Source organism: Oncorhynchus mykiss, chromosome 21, assembly GCF_057628025.1.
Source record: "Oncorhynchus mykiss isolate SJ-2025 chromosome 21, ASM5762802v1, whole genome shotgun sequence".
Lineage (NCBI taxonomy): Eukaryota > Metazoa > Chordata > Actinopteri > Salmoniformes > Salmonidae > Oncorhynchus > Oncorhynchus mykiss.
The window spans coordinates 38,326,802-38,348,124 of NC_143042.1; the positions used below are offsets into that span (position 1 = coordinate 38,326,802).

The window sequence follows — 21,323 nt, forward strand, 5'->3', positions numbered from 1 at the left end:
TCCCCCTTTCACTCAACTTCATAACCTCCCCCTTTCACTCAACTACATATCCTCCACCTTTCACACTCAACTACATAACCTCCCCCTTTCACTCAACTACATATACTCCCCCATTCACTCAACTACATATCCTCCCCCATTCACGCAACTACATATCATCCCCCATTCAATCAAATACATATCCTCCCCTTTCACTCAACTACCTATCCTCCCCCTTTCACTCAACTACAACTACATAACCTGCCCCTTTCACTCAACTACATAACCTCCCCCTTTCACTCAACTACAACTACATAACCTCCCCCTTTCACTCAACTACATATCCTCCCCCTTTCACTCAACTACATATCCTCCCCCATTCACTCAACTACATATCCTCCCCCATTCACGCAACTACATATCATCCCCCATTCAATCAAATACATATCCTCCCCCTTTCACTCACTACATATCCTCCCCATTCACTCACCTACATATCCTCCCCCATTCACTCAACTACATATCCTCCCCCTTCACTCAACTTCATAACCTCCCCCTTTCACTCAACTACATATCCTCCCCCTTTCACTCAACTACATATCCTCCCCTTTCACTCAACTACATATCTCCCCCTTTCACTCAACTTCATAACCTCCCCCTTCACTCAACTACATATCCTCCCCCTTTCACTCAACTACATAACCTCCCCCTTTCACTCAACTACATAACCTCCCCCTTTCACTCAACTACATAACCTCCCCCTTTCACTCAACTACATAACCTCCCCCTTTCACTCAACTACATATCCTCCCCTTTCACTCAACTACATATCCTCCCCCTTTCACTCAACTACATAACCTCCCCCTTTCACTCAACTACATAACCTCCCCCTTTCACTCAACTACATATCCTCCCCCTTTCACTCAACTACAACTACATATTCCCCTTTCACTCAACTTCATAACCTCCCCCTTTCACTCAACTACATAACCTCCCCCTTCACTCAACTACATATCCTCCCCCTTTCACTCAACTACAACTACATATCCCCCTTCACTCAACTTCATAACCCTTTCACTCAACTACATATCCTCCCCCTTTCACTCAACTACAACTACATAACCTCCCCCTTTCACTCACCTTCATAACCTCAACCTTTCACTCAACTACATATCCTCCCCCTTTCACTCAACTACAACTACATAACCTCCTCCTTTCACTCAACGACATATCCTCCCCCTTTCACTCAACTACAACTACATATCCCCTTTCACTCAACTACATAACCTGCCCCTTTCACTCAACTACATAACCTCCCCCTTTCACTCAACTACAACTACATAACCTCCCCCTTTCACTCAACTACATATCCTCCCCCTGTCACTCAACTTCATATTCCCATTCACTCAACTACATATCCTCCCCCATTCACTCAACATACATATCAATCCCCCTTTCACTCAACTACATATCCTCCCCCTTTCACTCAACTACATATCCTCCCCCATTCACTCAACTACATATCCTCCCCCATTCACTCAACTACAACTACATAACCTCCCCCTTCACTCAACTACATATCCTCCCCCTTTCACTCAACTACATATCCTCCCCCATTCACTCAACTACAACTACATAACCTCCCCCTTTCACTCAACTACATATCCTCCCCCTTTCACTCAACTACATATCCTCCCCCTTTCACTCAACTACAACTACATAACCTCCCCTTTCACTCAACTACATAACCTCCCCCATTCACTCAACTACATATCCTCCCCCTTTCACTCAACTACAACTACATAACCTCCCCCTTTCACTCAACTACATATCCTCCCCATTCATGACTAGATATCCTCCCCCATTCACTCAACTACAACTACATAACCTCCCCCTTTCACTCAACTACATATCCTCCCCCATTCACTCAACTACAACTACATAACCTCCCCCTTTCACTCAACTACATATCCGCCCCCTTTCACTCAACTACATATCCTCCCCCTTTCACGACTAGATCCTCCCCCTTCACTCAACTACATAACCTCCTCCTTTCACTCAACTACATATCCTCCCCCTTTCACTCAACTACAACTACATAACCTCCCCCTGTCACTCAACTACATGACCTCCCCCTGTCACTCAACTACATATCCTCCCCCTTTCACTCAACTACATATCCTCCCCCTTTCACTCAACTACATATCCTCCCCCTTTCACTCAACTACATATCCTCCCCCTTTCACTCAACTACATATCCTAACCCTTTCACTCAACTACATATCCTAACCCTTTCACTCAACTACATAACCTCCCCCTTTCACTCAACTTCATAACCTCCCCCTTTCACTCAGCTTCATAACCTCCCCCTTTTCACTCAGCTTCATAACCTCCCCCTTTCACTCAACTACATAACCTCCCCCTTTCACTCAACTACATATCCTCCCCCTTTCACTCAACTACATATCCTCCCCCTTTCACTCAACTTCATAACCTCCCCCTTTCACTCAACTACATATCCTCCCCCTTTCACTCAACTACATAACCTCCCCCTTTCACTCAACTACATAACCTCCCCCTTTCACTCAACTACATATCCTCCCCCTTCACTCAACTACATATCCTCCCCCTTTCACTTAGATGCATAACCTCCCCCTTTCACTCAACTACATAACCTCCCCCTTTCACTCAACTACATATCCTCCCCCTTTCACTCAACTACAACTACATATCCCCCTTTCACTCAACTACATAACCTCCCCCTTTACTACTAGACTCCCTCCCCTTTCACTCAACTACAACTACATAACCTCCCCCTTTCACTCACCTTCATAACCTCAACCTTTCACTCAACTACATATCCTCCCCCTTTCACTCAACTACAACTACATAACCTCCCCCTTTCACTCAACTACATAACCTCCCACTCCCAACCACATATCCTCCCCCTTTCACTATACAACTACATATCCCCCTTTCACTCAACTACCTATCTTCCCCCTTTCACTCAACTACAACTACATAACCTGCCCCTTTCACTCAACTACAACTACATAACCTCCCCCTTTCACTCAACTTCATATCCTCCCCCTTTCACTCAACTTCATATCCTCCCCCATTCACTCAACTACATATCCTCCCCCATTCACGCAACTACATATCCTCCCCCATTCACTCAACTACATATCCTCCCCCTTTCACTCAACTACATATCCTCCCCCATTCACTCAACTACATATCCTCCCCCATTCACTCAACTACATATCCTCCCCCATTCACTCAACTAGACTACATAACCTCCCCCTTTCACTCAACTACATATCCTCCCCCTGTCACTCAACTTCATATCCTCCCCCTTTCACTCAACTTCATATCCTCCCCCATTCACTCAACTACATATCCTCCCCCATTCACTCAACTACATATCCTCCCCCTTTCACTCAACTACAACTACATAACCTCCCCCTTTCACTCAACTACATATCCTCCCCCATTCACTCAACTACATATCCTCCCCCATTCACTCAACTACAACTACATAACCTCCCCCTTTTCACTCAACTACATATCCTCCCCCATTCACTCAACTACAACTACATAACCTCCCCCTTTTCACTCAACTACATATCCGCCCCCTTTCACTCAACTACATATCCTCCCCCTTCTCTCAACTACATATCCTCCCCTTTTCACTCAACTACATATCCTCCCCCTTTCACTCAACTACATAACCTCCCCCTTTCACTCAACTACATAACCTCCCCCTTTCACTCAACTACATATCCTCCCCCTTTCACTCAACTACATATCCTCCCCCTTTCACTCAACTACAATGACATAACCTCCCCCTTTCACTCAACTACATATCCTCCCCCTTTCACTCAACTACATATCCTCCCCCTGTCACTCAACTTCATATCCTCCCCCTTTCACTCAACTACATATCCTCCCCCTTTCACGACTCTACAACTACATAACCTCCCCCTTTCACTCAACTACATAACCTCCCCCTTTCACTCAACTACATATCCTCCCCCTTTCACTCAACTACAACTATATCCTCCCCCTTTCACTCAACTACATATCCTCCCCCTTTTCACTCAACTTCATAACCTCCCCCTTTCACTCAACTTCATAACCTCCCCCTTTCACTCAACTACATATCCTCCCCCTTTCACTCAACTACAACTACATAACCTCCCCCTTTCACTCAACTACATAACCTCCCCCTTTCACTCAACTACATACTTCTCCCCCTTTCACTCAACTACAACTACATAACCTCCCCCTTTCACTCAACTACATATCCTCCCCCTTTTCACTCAACTACCTATCCTCCCCTTTCACTCAACTACAACTACATAACCTGCCCCTTTCACTCAACTACATAACCTCCCCCTTTCACTCAACTACAACTACATAACCTCCCCCTTTCACTCAACTACATATCCTCCCCCTTTCACTCAACTACCTATCCTCCCCTTTCACTCAACTACAACTACATAACCTGCCCCTTTCACTCAACTACATAACCTGCCCCTTTCACTCAACTACATAACCTGCCCCTTTCACTCAACTACATATCCTCCCCCTTTCACTCAACTACCTATCCTCCCCTTTCACTCAACTACAACTACATAACCTGCCCCTTTCAACCACCAGATATCCTCCCCCTTTCACTCAACTACATATCCTCCCCATTCACTCAACTACATATCCTCCCCCATTCACTCAACTACATATCCTGCCCCATTCACTCAACTACATATCCTCCCCAATTCACTCAACTACATATCCTCCCCCATTCACTCAACTACATATCCTCCCCCTTTCACTCAACTACAACTACATAACCTCCCCCTTTTCACTCAACCACATACACCTTCCCACCTCTTCACTCAACTACATATCCTCCCCCTTTCACTCAACTACAACTACATAACCTCCCCCTTTTCACTCAACTACATATCCTCCCCCATTCACTCAACTACATACCCTCCCCCATTCACTCAACTACAACTACATAACCTCCCCCTTTCACTCAACTACATATCCTCCCCCTTTCACTCAACTACATATCCTCCCCCTTTCACTCAACTACATATCCTCCCCCTTTCACTCAACTACATATCCTCCCCCTTTCACTCAACTACATATCCTCCCCCATTCACTCAACTACAACTACATAACCTCCCCCTTTCACTCAACTACATATCCTCCCCCTTTCACTCAACTACCTATCCTCCCCCTTTCACTCAACTACAACTACATAACCTGCCCTTTCACTCAACTACATAACCTCCCCCTTTCACTCAACTACAACTACATAACCTCCCACCTTTCACTCAACTACATATCCTCCCCCATTCACGCAACTACAGATCCTCCCCCATTCACTCAACTACATATCCTCCCCCTTTCACTCAACTACATATCCTCCCCCATTCACTCAACTACATATCCTCCCCCATTCACTCAACTACATATCCTCCCCAATTCACTCAACTACATATCCTCCCCCTTTCACTCAACTACAACTACATAACCTCCCCCTTCACTCAACTACATAACCTCCCCCATTCACTCAACTACATATCCTCCCCCTTTCACTCAACTACAACTACATAACCTCCCCCTTTCACTCAACTACATATCCTCCCCCATTCACTCAACTACATATCCTCCCCCATTCACTCAACTACAACTACATAACCTCCCCCTTTCACTCAACTACATATCCTCCCCCTTTCACTCAACTACATATCCTCCCCCTTTCACTCAACTACAACTACATAACCTCCCCCTTTCACTCAACTACATATCCTCCCCCTTTCACTCAACTACATATCCTCCCCCATTCACTCAACTACAACTACATAACCTCCCCCTGTCACTCAACTACATAACCTCCCCGTCACTCAACTTCATATCCTCCCCCTTTCACTCAACTACAACTACATAACCTCCCCCTTTCACTCAACTACATATCCTCCCCCTGTCACTTCTCTTAACTTCATATCCTCCCCCTGTCACTCAACTACATATCCTCCCCCTTTCACTCAACTTCATATCCTCCCCCTTTCACTCAACTTCATATCCTCCCCGTCACTCAACTTCATATCCTCCCCCTTTCACTCAACTTCATATCCTCCCCCTTTCACTCAACTACATAACCTCCCCCTTTCACTCAACTACATACTCCCTCCCCCATTCACTCAACTACATATCCTCCCCCTATCACTCAACTACACATCCTCCCCCATTCACTCAACTACATATCCTCCCCCTTTCACTCAACTACATATCCTCCCCCTTTCACTCAACTTCATAACCTCCCCCTTTCACTCAACTACATACCTCTCCTCCTTTCACTCAACTACAACTACATAACCTCCCCCTTTCACTCAACTACATATCCTCCCCCTTTCACTCAACTACATATCCTCCCCCTTTCACTCAACTACATATCCTCCCCCTTTCACTCAACTACATATCCTCCCCCTTTCACTCAACTACATATCCTCCCCCATTCACTCAACTACATATCCTCCCCCATTACCAACTACATATCCTCCCCCTTTCACTCAACTTCATAACCTCCCCCTTTTCACTCAACTACATATCCTCCCCCTTTCACTCAACTACAACTACATAACCTCCCCCTTTCACTCAACTACATATCCTCCCCCTTTCACTCAACTACATAACCTCCCCGTCACTCACCTTCATAACCTCAACCTTTCACTCAACTACATCCTCCCTGCCACTCAACTACATATCCTCCCCTTTTCACTCAACTACAACTACATAACCTCCCCGTCACTCAACTACATAACCTCCCCCTGTCGCTACTTATATCCTCCCCCTTTCACTCACCTTCATAACCTCAACCTTTCACTCAACTACATATCCTCCCCCTTTCACTAATTGAATTCCCTCTTCCTCTCCCTCTGGCCCACTATCATTCATTCCTGTTTCTCTGACATAAATGCTTTTCTCCTCTCTCTCTCTACACCTCTCATCCCTGTTCCCTTCTCTCCCTCTCATCCCTTCTCTCTCTCATCCCTTCTATCTCTCATCCTCTCCATCTCTCATCCCTCCTCTTTCATCCTCTCCATCTCTCATCCCTCCTCTCTTTCATCCTCTCCATCTCTCATCCCTCCTCTCTTTCATCCTCTCCATCTCTCTCACCTCCTTCTTCATCCTCTCCATCTCTCATCCCTCCCCTCTTTCATCCTCTCCATCTCTCATCCCTCCTCTCTTTCATCCTCTCCATCTCTCATCCCTCCTCTCTTTCATCCTCTCCATCCCACCTCCTTCTTTCATCCTCTCCATCTCTCATCTCTCCTCTTTTATTCCTCTCTCTCTCATCCCTTCTCTCTCTCTCATCCCTTCTCTCTCTCATCCCTTCTCTCTCTCATTCCTTCTCTCTCTCATCCCTTCTCTCTCTCTCATCCCTTCTCTCTCTCTCTCTATCCCTTCTCTCTCTCTCTCTATCCCTTCTCTCTCTCTCATCCCTTCTCTCTCTCTCTCTCTCATCCCTTCTCTCTCTCTCTCTATCCCTTCTCTCTCTCTCTCTCTCTCATCCCTTCTCTCTCTCTCTCTCTATCCCTTCTCTCTCTCTCATCCCTTCTCTCTCTCATCCCTTCTCTCTCTCTATCCCTTCTCTCTCTCTCTCATCCCTTCTCTCTCTCTCATCCCTTCTCTCTCTCATCCCTTCTCTCTCTCTCATCCCTTCTCTCTCTCTCTCATCCCTTCTCTCTCTCTCATCCCTTCTCTCTCTCTCATCCCTTCTCTCTCTCTCATCCCTTCTCTCTCTCTCTCATCCCTTCTCTCTCTCTCTATCCCTTCTCTCTCTCATCCCTTCTCTCTCTCTCTATCCCTTCTCTCTCTCTCTATCCCTTCTCTCTCTCTCTATCCCTTCTCTCTCTCATCCCTTCTCTCTCTCTCATCCCTTCTCTCTCTATCCCTTCTCTCTCTCATCCCTTCTCTCTCTCATCCCTTCTCTCTCTCTATCCCTTCTCTCTCTCTCATCCCTTCTCTCTCTCTCTCATCCCTTCTCTCTTCTCATCCCTTCTCTCTCTCTCATCCCTTCTCTCTCTCTATCCCTTCTCTCTCTCTCATCCCTTCTCTCTCTCTCTCTCATCACTGTTCTCTCACTCATCAGTATTTTCTTCTACGTGGTGAGCCAAGCTGATTTTATGAGATGCTTTTGAGAAGCTGACTCTTCAGGATCACTGACTCCAGATCAGTCAAAGACAAAATATTTCATTTGAGAAAAGCTGCTGCTGTAGGCAGGATGGCTGACTTGAGATCAGTGAATGGAAAGAGGTTTCATCCTCCGCTCTCTGACAACAAAGACAGAGGGAAACAACTTGTGCCATATATACTCCTCTCGGTCTCTGATGGGCACAAGGAGAGATGGCACTCCACGAGGTGTGTGTGTGACAGGGATCTGGCATGTGCTTTCAAAGAGCTACGGATATCAGGAGTATGTGTCTCACTGAAGAGCTTTGAATGGTGAAGAGGAGAAAGGGATGAGAGAGAGAGAACAGGGGATGAGAGAGAGAGAACAGGGATGAGAGAGTCAATGCTTAGTGAGATGTCACTCTTTTACAACCAAGCCAAGCCCCCCCCCCCCCCCAGTCTCTCCTTATCTTTCTCTACATCCCTCCTCCATCTCTTCCTCACTTCAGTTCGGTCTAACATTTCCCCTCTCTCATATCCATCTACGTTCTAGCTCATTTAGTCCACTGTGAATAAATTAACACATGCTAAGGTAGGTTAATTACAAGACATTTCCCTGAGGGGAAAGACTCATACATACATCTGAACTACACACACATACACACACACACACACACACACACACACACACCGTCTACTACTGGCTCATAACAATCTTGATTAAATGCATGTACACGCACACACAATCAGGTAAACACATGATCATAATGACAATCTCAATCAGGTAAACACTAGAGAAACACATGTACAGTACATTAATAACGTGTGAAATAATGGACCCAGAAACCCACAATGTAACAACTTCACTTATACAATCACACACACACACCAAATCAACATTGTACCATCCATCTTCTCCCCATTTTCCACACGCACCTCGTGTCTCTCTCCATCTCTGTATCTGTCTGACTGTCTGTGTGTGTGTGACCTTTGCGTTTGAGCCCTCATTGATTACGGTTGGAGCTGTCAATCGATCCCTCAGTCTGTCTGAGGGAAGATAAAACGCTCCTGTCCGTGCTATGGACACCCCGGTTGCCATGTCTGGCTAGACATAGATTGGGGCTGCAGAATAGATCTGGCAACCCCAGCGGTTCTTATGGAACCCTTCATACCACAGCAAGAAACTATAATGGCTGATGTTGTGGGCAAACACACAGGCAAGCACACACACACACCTCAACCCACTTCATATTCTTAACACAAAACACACAGGCACGCATGCATGTATGTAAACACACACACACACACACAGTGGGCTATTGTGAATGTTGCAGTGGGTTAACACATCTAAGCAGATGTCATCTGAAAAAAATGCAGCTCTGCTGATTGTGAGTGAGTGCATACTCGGATACCGATACGAGCACGCTCTCTCCACCCTGCCTCGCAAACACACGTGAATACTTATGTGGCACAGAAACTGGCAGGGAAATATAGAGCACAAGTAGCTCGGTACGAGGGAAGCGAATGGAGTCGATTCGTCTGTAGTTCACGGTCTCTATTCTCTCTCAAATGTTCTCTCTCTCTCCGTCGCCATTTGCACTCCTTCTTGGCTTTCTCTCCCCCACCCATGAGAAGAGGAAGTGAAAACAGCATTAATACACCTGAGTGAATGGGGGTCCCAAAAGGACGTAGGAGAGAATCTACAGTACAGCAATCTAATAATGTCTACTCTTTCCTGAGGAGTTTTACACAGAGCTCATGTTTGGGTTGGCAAGGCCGTGTGTGTGTGTGTGTGTGTGTGTGTGTGTGTGCCTGAATGACTGTGTGTTAAGACTTCTCCTGGACTCCTGAATCCACTCTCTCTCCTCCCTCAGTGTTGTGTGTGCTTAAGAAAACAACCCCAGGGAGGTTTCGCTTGACGTGACCTTAAGAGATTGTTCTACGTGATACACACGCTGGGCTTGGCTGGCATTGATGACCTCGTCACGTATTCACGAGTCCTAACCTCAAACAAGCCCACATGAAAACATAAGAACTAGCTGGATCGCCGGTCACTGCAAGTCTGACAATAACAATAACCTCGGGCCAAATCAACAGCAGCAGAGGAGATACAGACAGCAAGCAAAAACACCGCCCCCCCACACACACACACCACAATCCTCCCCGCTCACCAATGATGTAGTAGTCAGCGTTGGTCTTGAACTCGTGTCCCCACAGGTTAGGCGAGTACTCCTGGAACTTGATGGTGAACCTCATGTCATTGTTGGGCTTGTCACAGGTGAGCAGCAGGTTGGGCGCGCCCGTCACCTCACACCTGTCTGCCTGCTCACGTGACGACACCAGGTACAGCTTGTAGAACTCGTACTCGGCGGGGGCCCGCTGGCTGGGGGGGTCCGACGACGGACAGATGAGATCCAGACGATCCCCAATCTGAGGGTAGAGGACGTAGCCCTTATCATCCAAAAACCTAGAGGGAGACAGAGGGAGAGAAAGAGGGAGAGAAGGAGAGAGAAAGCGAGAGAGAGAAGGAGAGAGAAAGCAAGAGAGGAGGAGGGAGAAAGAGGGAGAGAAGGAGAGAGAAAGCGAGAGAGAGAGAAGGAGAGAGAAAGCAAGAGAGGAGGAGGGAGAAAGAGGGAGAGAAGGAGAGAGAAAGCGAGAGAGAAGGAGAGAGAAAGAGAGAGAGAAGGAGAGAGAAAGAGAGAGAAGGAGAGAGAAGAGAGAGAGAAGGAGAGAGATGTAGAGAGAGAAGGGAGAGATATGTAGAGAGAGAAGGAGAGAGAAAGAGAGAGAAGGAGAGAGATGTAGAGAGAAAGAAGAGGGAGAAAGAGAAGGAGAGAGAAGTAGAGAGAGATGTAGAGAGAAGTAGAGAGAGAAGTAGAGAGAGAAGTAGAGAGAGAAGTAGAGAGAGAAGTAGAGAGAGAAGGAGAGAGAGAAGGAGAGAGAGAAGGAGAGAGAGAAAGGAGAGAGAGAGAAGGGAGAGAGAAGGAGAGAGAAGGAGAGAGAAGGAGAGAGAAGTAGAGAGAGATGTAGAGGGAAAGAGAGAGAAGGAGAGAGAAGTAGAGAGAAAAAGAAAGAGGAGGAGGGAGAAAGAGAAGGAGAGAGAAGTAGAGAGAGATGTAGAGAGAGAAAGAGAGAGAATGAGAGAGAAGTAGAGGGAGAAGTAGAGAGAGAAGTAGAGAGAAAGGAGAGAGAAGGAGAGAGAAGGAGAGAGTAGAGAGAAGGAAGAGAGAAGGAGAGAGATGTAGAGAGAAAGAGAGAGAGAGAAGGAAGAGAAAAGTAGAGAGAGAAGGAGAGAGGAGGAGAGAGAAAGCGAGAGAGAAGGATAGAAGTAGAAATTAAAACGAGAGGTTAGTGTAAACTAATCAACATAACCTATATAGTAAGTGTTTCTCCGTCTCCTTTCGTTGAAGGCAGTTTTTTTTCGCCACGCAAAAACGCATCCAACAGTCCTTGGAAATGACTCTGTTAAATCCCACGGTACATTTACATTGTAGTCATTTAGCAGACGCTCTTATCCAGAGAGACTTACAGGAGCAATTAGGGTTAAGTGCCTTGCTCGAGCTCACATTGAGCAGATTTTTTCATCTAGTCGGTCCGGGGATTCGAACCAGCGACCTTTCAATTACTTGCCCAACGCTCTTAACCACTAGGCTACCTGACGCCAGGCAGCAGAGGACACCCAGTCAACAGAGGATGAGTTGACCACCCCAGGATCTTGGCGACACTTAGTCAGAACAGAGAGAGAGGCAGAGGAGGGACATTACGGACTCATCCACTTTTTCATTCACAGAACACAATGCCACTTTGGCTAACAGCACACCACAACGCTAGTACGGCTAACAACACAAGAGCACGGTTAGGCTATCTGTTAGCATTAGCACTTTTTTGTGCAGCAGTAGCACATAGTGAATGGGAAATGTAAGCTGTGTGACCAGAAATATGCTAATTGAGTAGCTGTTAGAATGTTTGGCTAGCAGCATAAATGAATTAAGAATTTCGTCCTTGACCCTGCAAATGGTAGTGGAGAAGCTATCCTAGCGCTAGTGTAGTAGAGGCCTGCAGCAGCAGAGGAACTTGGCAATCCTGTTCTCATCACCGGGAGCAGGAGGTTATCACTGAGCACTTACACTGGAGAGGCAAATATCATCCACCAACACACACCCCCGCACCAGGAAAGCACAGTAGGGGGCTAGGCCCCACACACACACACACACCATTTACAGAATGTCTACTATACATTCCAGTCACATAGGCAGTTGCTAAGGGGCTTCCGTGTACACAATAACACACTCAGGAGATACTAACACATACCCATACAAACACCTTCCTGAAGGCACATTCACACCTGCCTTATTTCCTGCATGGCACATTTGTGTGTTATCTGATGGTGGATTGTAGCCTGTCACAGTAGACCTGAGCGTGCGAGCGAGCAAGCGAGAGAGAGCGAGAGGGAGGGGGAATAGACATAGAGAGAAGAGAGAGAGAGAGCGAGAGAGAGAGGAATAGACAGAGAGAGAGAGTGACAGAGAGAGAGTGAGAGAGAGAGGAATAGACAGAGAGAGTGACAGAGAGAGTGACAGAGAGAGAGAGAGAGAGAGAGAGAGAGAGAGAGAGAGAGAGAGAGAGAGAGAGAGAGAGGAATAGACAGAGAGAGAGAGAATGCTACTGTGCAGACAGGTGTAATGGTCAAACCAGAGGGAGGAGGAAGTAAAAGGTATGTTTAAAATGGAGAGAGGGAGAGAGGGCAGGTAGAACATGAGATAAAGATCAACTAAAGAGATCTCAAATACAGATGTCTGTTCAGGAACTGAAAGAGAGAAAATGGAGAAACAGACAAAGAGATGTGCAAAGATAAAAAGAGAAAAGCAAGAGAGAAAGGGAGACTGAAAAACAGAAACCGGTAGAGAGACGAACAGTAGCCCTACTTGTTGAGTTAACCCCGTGTGATGGCGCTATGCAGGCTCACCAAGAATCTTTATCACCATGTACATACCTTTCCTGGACACACACACACACACACAAACCTACAATTCATGTTCTGTACCAGCAACAAATCTCAACAGTCTTGTTCACGCAGGAGGGTACAAGAAATTGGATCGAAAATGCTATAACAAAGCAGACCTCGGTTCAACATTCTCGAATGCTATAACAAAGCAGACCTCGGTTCCAACATTCTCAAATGCTATAACAAAGCAGACCTCGGTTCCAACATTCTCGAATGCTATAACAAAAGGAACAACTCTCTCATATAACTGGGTGTGGAAGCAAGAAAGAGAAAGTGAAGTGAACTTCGCACAACTTCACAGAGTTCATCTTCACAACTCAATAAATCACTTGGACCAGACACGGAATGAACAGACGCAGCTCAACTCACTTGCCCTCAGCACCCTGCCTCTCTCCCTTTTGTCAGACCACATCTCCCTCTCTCCTACTCCCTCGCTCTCCCCTGGCAGACAATAGTGCCATTCATGTGTCCACACTTTGCAACAGGGAGCGGGGATAGAGGGGCCAGAGGTGATGGAGGGTGGAGTGGGTGGAGGGGTGGAGAGGTGGAGAACTTTCCTCTCCTCTTCTTCTCCGGGTCTTTCATGAGGGCAGAAACATCATTTTCTCAACCCTGGTCACTGCCCTGCCTCGACCTTCAAGGCCAGAGAAAAGACTGGTGTGTTAGTTTCTCTGACACTCGTCTCCCTCCTCTCCTGACCCCTGCTCTCCCCCCCCCCCCCCCCCCCCTCTCTCACGTCTCTGCAGTGTGTATGTACCTGACTGTGGCTGGTTAGATAGCGTATTCTGCACCCTGCATATCCCGGATTCCTCAGCGGCAACTCGAGCCGTGTCCGAACCAAAGCCGGGCACACAGGTGCAGCCAGCAAGACAACAGGGATGTGTGTGTGTGTGTGTGTGTGTGTGCGCGCGCGTGTGTGTGTGTGTGTGTCTCTATCCCTGTGTGTGAGAGAATACGGGGTGAAACCAACCCATCCGGCACAGAAGAGAGAGAGGAGAGAGAGACAGAGGAGAGGAGAGAGAGAGAGAGAGAGAAGAGAGAGGAGAGGAGAGAAGAGAGAGAGAGAGACAGACAGAGAGAGAGACAGAGACAGAGAGACAAAGAAAGAGAGAGAGACAAAGAAAGAGAGAAAAAGAAAGAAAGAGAGAAAAATAAAGAAAGAGAGAGAGAGAGGAGAGAGGGAGAGAGAGGAGAGAGAGGGAGAGAGGAGAGAGAGGAGAGAGAGAGAGAAGAGAGAGAGGAGAGAGAGAGAGAGAGGAGAGAGAGGGAGAGAGGAGAGAGAGGAGAGAGAGGAGAGAGAGGGAGAGAGAGAGAGAAGAGAGAGAGAGGAGAGAGAGAATTGAGCTTTTGAGTCTGAGCCCATGAGAAAAAGCCCTAAAATCCCCCCACAGACAAGCCAGATAAAAAGAAAGAGAGACTTACATCACGCCAATAGATCTCTATGATTTGTCCAATTAAACTAAACACAACCATATGTGTTACTAAGAATCCCAAAGTACCTTCCCATTATTGAATAATAAACCGGGACTCTGGTAGATTTATGGAACCCATGCATAAACCTGTCTGGGTTAATCTCATGGTAGACACACAGACAGGCCCTAATGTGCACACGCTGCTACACACACAAGGATGCAGACACACACTGGCTGGAGCCGACACCTGGCACTCGTCTCTCGGCTGTCTACTACAGGAACCACAGTGTGTCTGTTTGTGCTTAGAGAAGTGCTCCCCATGCGACGTACTAGAGGTACATTCATTTGCTTTCATCCTAATGTATATATTATTTTAAGTGTCAAAAACGGTCCACACGTCTGTACGTATTATCAATGCAAACCTCATTCAGGAGACAAAGTTAGTACATCCATGGAGAAAAGGTATACCCCAATGAGCTTCAGCCTGGGGGGGGGGGGGACTTGAAAATACCCAAAACATTCCTTACCCCAGGACACTTCAGCCAGTGACTATCCAGGAGAATGAAGAGTACGGAGCAGTCTGTTGCTGGGTTCATCCCATAGATTTATTGAAGGGACAAGACAAGACAATAGGCTTACGTTTTCATCATGAATCAACCTTCATCAGAGCTTTGAGTAGGAATAGGACAGAGAAATTGTCACGACTTCTAACCAAAGTCGATGCCTCTCCTTGTTCGGGCGTGTTGTTTGTACTGGTGCGCGACGGGTCCTCGTACCCACTTTGTTTTGATTATTGTTATGGTTTTGGAGCTGTGTTTTTAAGTTATTAAACTCGTGGGGGTCCAACACCCTCTTAAGACACTTTATGTTGGGGGTTTACTTTATTTTAGTTACCTATCTCAAGAGCATTTCTATAGCACAGAGAAGTTCTTTGACTGAGAGGAGACAGAGAGAGAGTTTTCAGACGAGAGAAAGTCACTGATCATACTTTGACTGTGTCCCAAGTGACACCCTATTCTCATACTTTTGATCATAGGGCCCTGGTCAAAAGTAGTGCACTGTGTAGGGAACCGGTTGCTGTTTTGGGATGCCAGATTTGACTATTTCCAATACGGAGGCGTGGCCAAGATATCTCCACATCGGGGTGAGAAGAAAAAGCAAGTGATGGGGAGGTGAAAGACAGTGAGAAAGAGAGATGGCAAGGACATGGAATGGAGGGACAGAGTGAGAAAGAGAAACAGAGCAAAAACATTGGCGAGAGGGAGCAGTAGGGAAGGAGAGGGAGCAGTAGGGAAGGAGAGAGGGAGCAGTAGGGAAGGAGAGAGGGAGCAGAGGGAAGGAGAGAGGGAGCAGTAGAGAAGGAGAGAGGGAGCAGTAGGGAAGGAGAGAGGGAGCAGTAGGGAAGGAGAGAGGGAGCAGTAGGGAAGGAGAGAGGGAGCAGTAGGGAAGGAGAGAGGGAGCAGTAGGGAAGGAGAGAGGGAGCAGTAGAGAAGGAGCAGTAGGGAAGGAGAGGGAGAAGAGAGAGGTGGCCGGAGAGAAGTGGCCAGAGAGAAGGAGAGGGAGGAAGAGAGAGAGAAGGAGAGGGAGCAGTAGGGATGGAGAGAGGGAGCAGTAGGGAAGGAGAGAGGGAGCAGTAGGGAAGGAGAGAGGAAGCAGTAGGGAAGGAGAGAGGGAGCAGTAGAGAAGGAGAGAGGGAGCAGTAGGGGAAGGAGAGAGGGAGCAGTAGGGAAGGAGAGAGGGAGCAGTAGGGAAGGAGAGAGGGAACAGAGGGAAGGAGAGAGGGAGCAGTAGGGAAGGAGAGAGGGAGCAGTAGGGAAGGAGAGAGGGAGCAGTAGAGAAGGAGAGAGGGAGCAGTAGGGAAGGAGAGAGAGGGAGCAGTAGGGAAGGAGAGAGGGAGCAGTAGGGAAGGAGAGAGGGAGCAGTAGAGGAGAGAGGGAGCAGTAGGGAAGAAGAGAGGGAGCAGTAGGGAAGGAGAGAGGGAGCAGTAGGGAAGGAGAGAGGGAGCAGTAGGGAAGGAAGGAGAGAGGGAGCAGAGGGAAGGAGAGAGGTAGCAGTAGGGAAGGAGAGAGGGAGCAGTAGGGAAGGAGAGAGGGAGCAGTAGGGAAGGAGAGAGGGAGCAGTAGAGAAGTAGCAGTAGGGAAGGAGAGGGAGAAAGAGAGAGGTGGCCGAGAAGAAGTGGCCAGAGAGAAGGAGAGAGGGAGGAAGAGAGAGAGAAGGAGAGAGGGAGGAAGAGAGAGGTGACCGGAGAGAAGGAGGAAGCGAGAGGTGGCCAGAGGAAAGGAGCAAGAGAGAGGTGGCCAGAGAGAAGGAGAGAGGGAGCTGGAGAGAGAGAAGGAGAGAGGGAGCTGGAGAAGGAGAAATAGTAACTAACAAAAGAGTAATGGAATGTCTGTGGTGAGAGAGAACGACAGGAGCAACCATATGGAAACTATTATTCCTGACACCGAGAAAGGGAGGAGAGGGAGAGAGAGAGAGAGGGAGAGAGGGAGAGAGAGAGAGGGAGAGAGAGAGAGAGAGAGGAGAGGGGAGAGAGAGAGAGGGAGGAGAGAGAGGGAGGGAGAGAGAGGAAGGGAGAGAGAGAGAGGGAGAGAGAGAGAGGGAGAGAGAGAGAGGGAGAGAGAGAGAGGGAGAGAGAGGGAGAGAGAGAGAGGAGAGAGAGAGAGAGGGAGAGAGAGGGAGAGAGAGGGAGAGAGAGGGAGAGAGAGAGAGAGAGGGAGAGAGAGAGAGAGGGAGGAGAGAGAGAGAGAGGGAGGAGAGGGAGAGAGAGGGAGAGAGAGGGGAGAGAGAGGGAGAGAGAGGGAGAGAGAGGGAGAGAGAGGGAGAGAGAGAGAGAGAGAGAGAGAGGGAAGGAGAGAGAGAGGGAGAGAGAGAGAGGGGAGAGAGAGAGAGGGTGGAGATAGAGAGAGAGGGAGGATAGGGAGAGCGAGAGAGAGAGAGAGAGAGGAGAGGGAGAGAGAGAGAGAGAGGGAGGAGAGGGAGAGAGAGAAGAGGAGAGGGACAGAGAGAGAGGGAGGAGAGGGAGAGAGAGAAGAGGAGAGGGACAGAGAAAGAGAAAGAGAAGAGGGAGGGAGAGGGAGAGAGGAGGGAGGGAGAGAGAGGGAGGAGAGGGAGAGAGAGGGAGAGAGCGAGAAGGAGAGCGCGAGCAGAGAGCGAGTGAGAAAGAGAGAGAGAGAGATGCAGGTAGGGCTGAGTTTGTGTTTGAATAGTTAGCCGGCGTCATGGGACTCTGAGGTAAGAGTGTCCTTGTCACTGCAGTGCACAGCATCCTTCATCAGCACACACACACACACACACACACACACACACACACACACACACACACACAGATCACTACACACACACCCTCCCTTCCATCTGTCCAGTAGGCAGTCTGGATTGCCGCAGCGCTGGTGTCACATCACACACCCCGTAACCGTGGGACTAACCACAGAGACATGGGATGCAGGCACACTGATGACTTGGCCTTTAAAGAACACACAGCCAGATCCTTCTTTACACCCTTCCATCCCTCTCTCCCTCCCTTCCTCTCTTTACACTCTTCCATCTCTCTCTCTCCCTCCCTCCCTCCCTCCCTTTACACTCTTCCATCTCTCTCTCCCTCCCTCCCTTTACACTCTTCCATCTCCCTCCCTCCCTCTCTCTTACACTCTTCCAACTCTCTCTCTCCCTCCCTCCCTTTACACTCTTCCATCTCTCTCTCTCCCTCCCTCCCTCCCTTTACACTCTTCCATCTCTCTCTCTTTACACTCTTCCATCTCTCTCCCTCCCTATCTTTACACTCTTCCATCTCTCTCTCCCTCCCTCCCTCCCTCCACACTCTTCCATCTCTCTCTCCCTCTCATTACACTCTTCCATCTCTCTCTCCCTCCCTCTCATTACACTCTTCCATCTCTCTCCCTCCCTCCTCCTCCCTTTACACTCTTCCATCTCTCTCTCTCCCTCCCTCTCATTACACTCTCCCATCTCTCTCTCTTTACACTCTCCCATCTCTCCCTCCCTCCCTTTACACTCTTCGATCTCCTTCCTCTCATTACACTCTTCCTTCTCCTCTCCTCCTCCCTCTCATTACACTCTTCCATCTCTCTCCCTCCCTATCTTTACACTCTTCCATCTCTCTCCCTCCCTCCCTCCCTTTACACTCTTCCATCGCTCTCTCCCTCCCTCTCATTACACTCTTCCATCTCTCTCCCTCCCTCTCATTACACTCTTCCATCTCTCTCTCCCTCCCACTTTTACACTCTCTCCCTTCCTCTCATTACACTCTTCCATCGCTCTCTCCCTCTCTCTTTACACTCTTCCATCTCTCTCCCTCCCTCTCTTTACACTCTTCCATCTCTCTCCCTCCCTCTCTTTACACTCTTCCTATCTCTCTCCCTCCCTCTTTACACTCTTCCATCTCTCTCCCCTCTCATTAAACTCTTCCATCGCTCTCTCCCTCCCTCTCATTACACTCTTCCATCGCTCTCTCCCTCCCTCTCTTTACACTCTTCCATCTCTCTCTCTCCCATTACACTCTTCCATCTCTCTCTCCTTCCCTCTCATTACACTCTTCCATCTCTCTCTCCATCCCTCTCTTTACACTATCTCTCCCTTCCTCTCATTACACTCCATCTCTCTCTCCCTCTTTACACTCGTCCAACTCTCTCCCTCCCTCCCCCTCTTTACACTATTCCATCTCTCTCTCTCTCTCTTTACACTCTTCCAACTCTCTCTCTTCCTCCCTCTCATTACACTCTTCCATCTCTCTCTCTCTCCCTCCCTCTCATTACACTCTTCCATTCCCTCCCTCCCTCTCATTACACTCTTCCTCATTTCTCTCTCCCTCACTCTCATTACACTGTTCCATCTCTCTCTCTCCCTCCCTCTCTTTACACTCTTCCATCTCTCTCTCCTCCCTCTCATTACACTCTTCCAGCCTTCCTTCCCTCCAATTACACTCTTCCATCTCTCTCTCCCTCCTTCTCATTACACTCTTCCATCTCTCTCTCTCTCCCTCCCTCTCCTTACACTCTTCCATCTCTCTCTCCCTCCCTCTCATTATACTCTTCCATCTCTCTCTTTCTCCCTCCCTCTAATTACACTCTTCAATCTCTCTCTCCCTCCCTCTAATTACACTCTTCCATCTCTCTCTCTCCCTCCCACTCATTACACTCTTCTATCATGATCCTGCTCTTTCCTGAAACTCCAAACCAAGGAGGGGTATGATTTGTTTTTGCTGCCTGGCACTACACAGCTGATTCAAATAATCAAGTAAAAATGAAGCTTTGATCAGCTGTGTAGTGCCAGGGCAGAAAACTACATAGTTCACCCCTCTCTCTCCCTCCCTCCCTTTACACTCTTCCATCTCTCTCTCCCTCCCTCCCTTTACACTCTTCCATCTCTCTCTCCCTCCCTCTCATTACACTCTTCCATCTCTCTCTCCCTCCCTTTACACTCTTCCATCTCTCTCTCTCTTTACCTTCCAACTCTCTCTCTTCCTCCCTCCCTCCCTCTCTTTACACTCTTCCATGTCTCTCTCTCTCCCTCCCTCGCTCCCTCTCTTTACACTCTTCCATCTCTCTCCCTCCCTCTCTTTACACTCTTCCATCTCTCTCCCTCCCTCTCTTTACACTCTTCCATCTCTCTCTCCCTCCCTCTCTCATTACGCTCTTCCATCGCTCTCTCCCTCCCTCTCATTACACTCTTCCATCGCTCTCTCCCTCCCTCTCATTACACTCTTCCATCGCTCTCTCCCTCCCTCTCTTTACACTCTTCCATCTCTCTCTCTCCCATTACACTCTTCCATCTCTCTCTCCTTCCCTCTCATTACACTCTTCCATCTCTCTCCATCCCTCTCTTTACACTATCTCTCCCTTCCTCTCATTACACTCCTCCATCTCTCTCTCCCTCTTTACACTCTTCCAACTCCCTCCCTCCCCCTCTTTACACTATTCCATCTCTCTCTCTCTCTTTACACTCTTCCAACTCTCTCTCTTCCTCCCTCTCATTACACTCTTCCATCTCTCTCTCTCCTCCCTCTCATTACACTCTTCCATCTCTCTCTCCTCCATTACACTCTTCCATCTCCCTCTCTCTCCCTCACTCTCATTACACTGTTCCATCTCTCTCTCTCCCTCCCTCTCTTTACACTCTTCCATCTCTCTCTCCCTCCCTCCATTACACTCTTCCATCTCTCTCTCTCCCTCCCTCTCTTTACACTCTGCCATCTCTCTCTCTCTCCCTCCCTCTCATTACACTCTTCCATCTCTCTCTCCCTCCCTCTCATTACACTCTTCCATCTCTCTCTCTCTCCCTCCTTCTCATTACACTCTTCCATCTCTCTCTCTCCCTCTCATTACACTCTTCCATCTCTCTCTCTCCCTCTCATTACACTCTTCCATCTCTCTCTCCCTCCCTCTCATTACACTCTTCCATCTCTCTCCCTCCCTCTCATTATACTCTTCCATCTCTCTCTCTCCCTCCCTCTAATTACACTCTTCAATCTCTCTCTCCCTCCCTCTAATTACACTCTTCCATCTCTCTCTCTCCCTCCCACTCATTACACTCTTCTATCATGATCCTGCTCTTTCCTAACTCCAAACCCAAGGAGGGTATGATTTGTTTTTGTTGCCCTACACTACACAGCTGATTCAAATAATCAAGTAAAAATGAAGCTTTGATCAGCTGTGTTAGTGCCAGGGCAGAAAACTACATAGTTCACCCCTCTCTCTCTCTCCCTCCCTCCCTTTACACTCTTCCAT

The 21,323-nt window shown here is 48.0% G+C and overlaps 1 protein-coding gene across 1 annotated transcript in view; it reads right to left on the minus strand.

Annotated features, from left to right (window-relative positions):
- LOC110500514 (ephrin-B3) overlaps nucleotides 1-21,323 on the minus strand; it is a 108,592-nt gene that overhangs the window by 51,255 nt on the left and 36,014 nt on the right. The window contains exon 2 of the mRNA XM_090214598.1: nucleotides 10,338-10,633. Within this exon, the coding sequence (XP_090070724.1) occupies nucleotides 10,338-10,633 (296 nt within the window). The remainder of the gene's footprint in view (nucleotides 1-10,337; nucleotides 10,634-21,323) is intronic.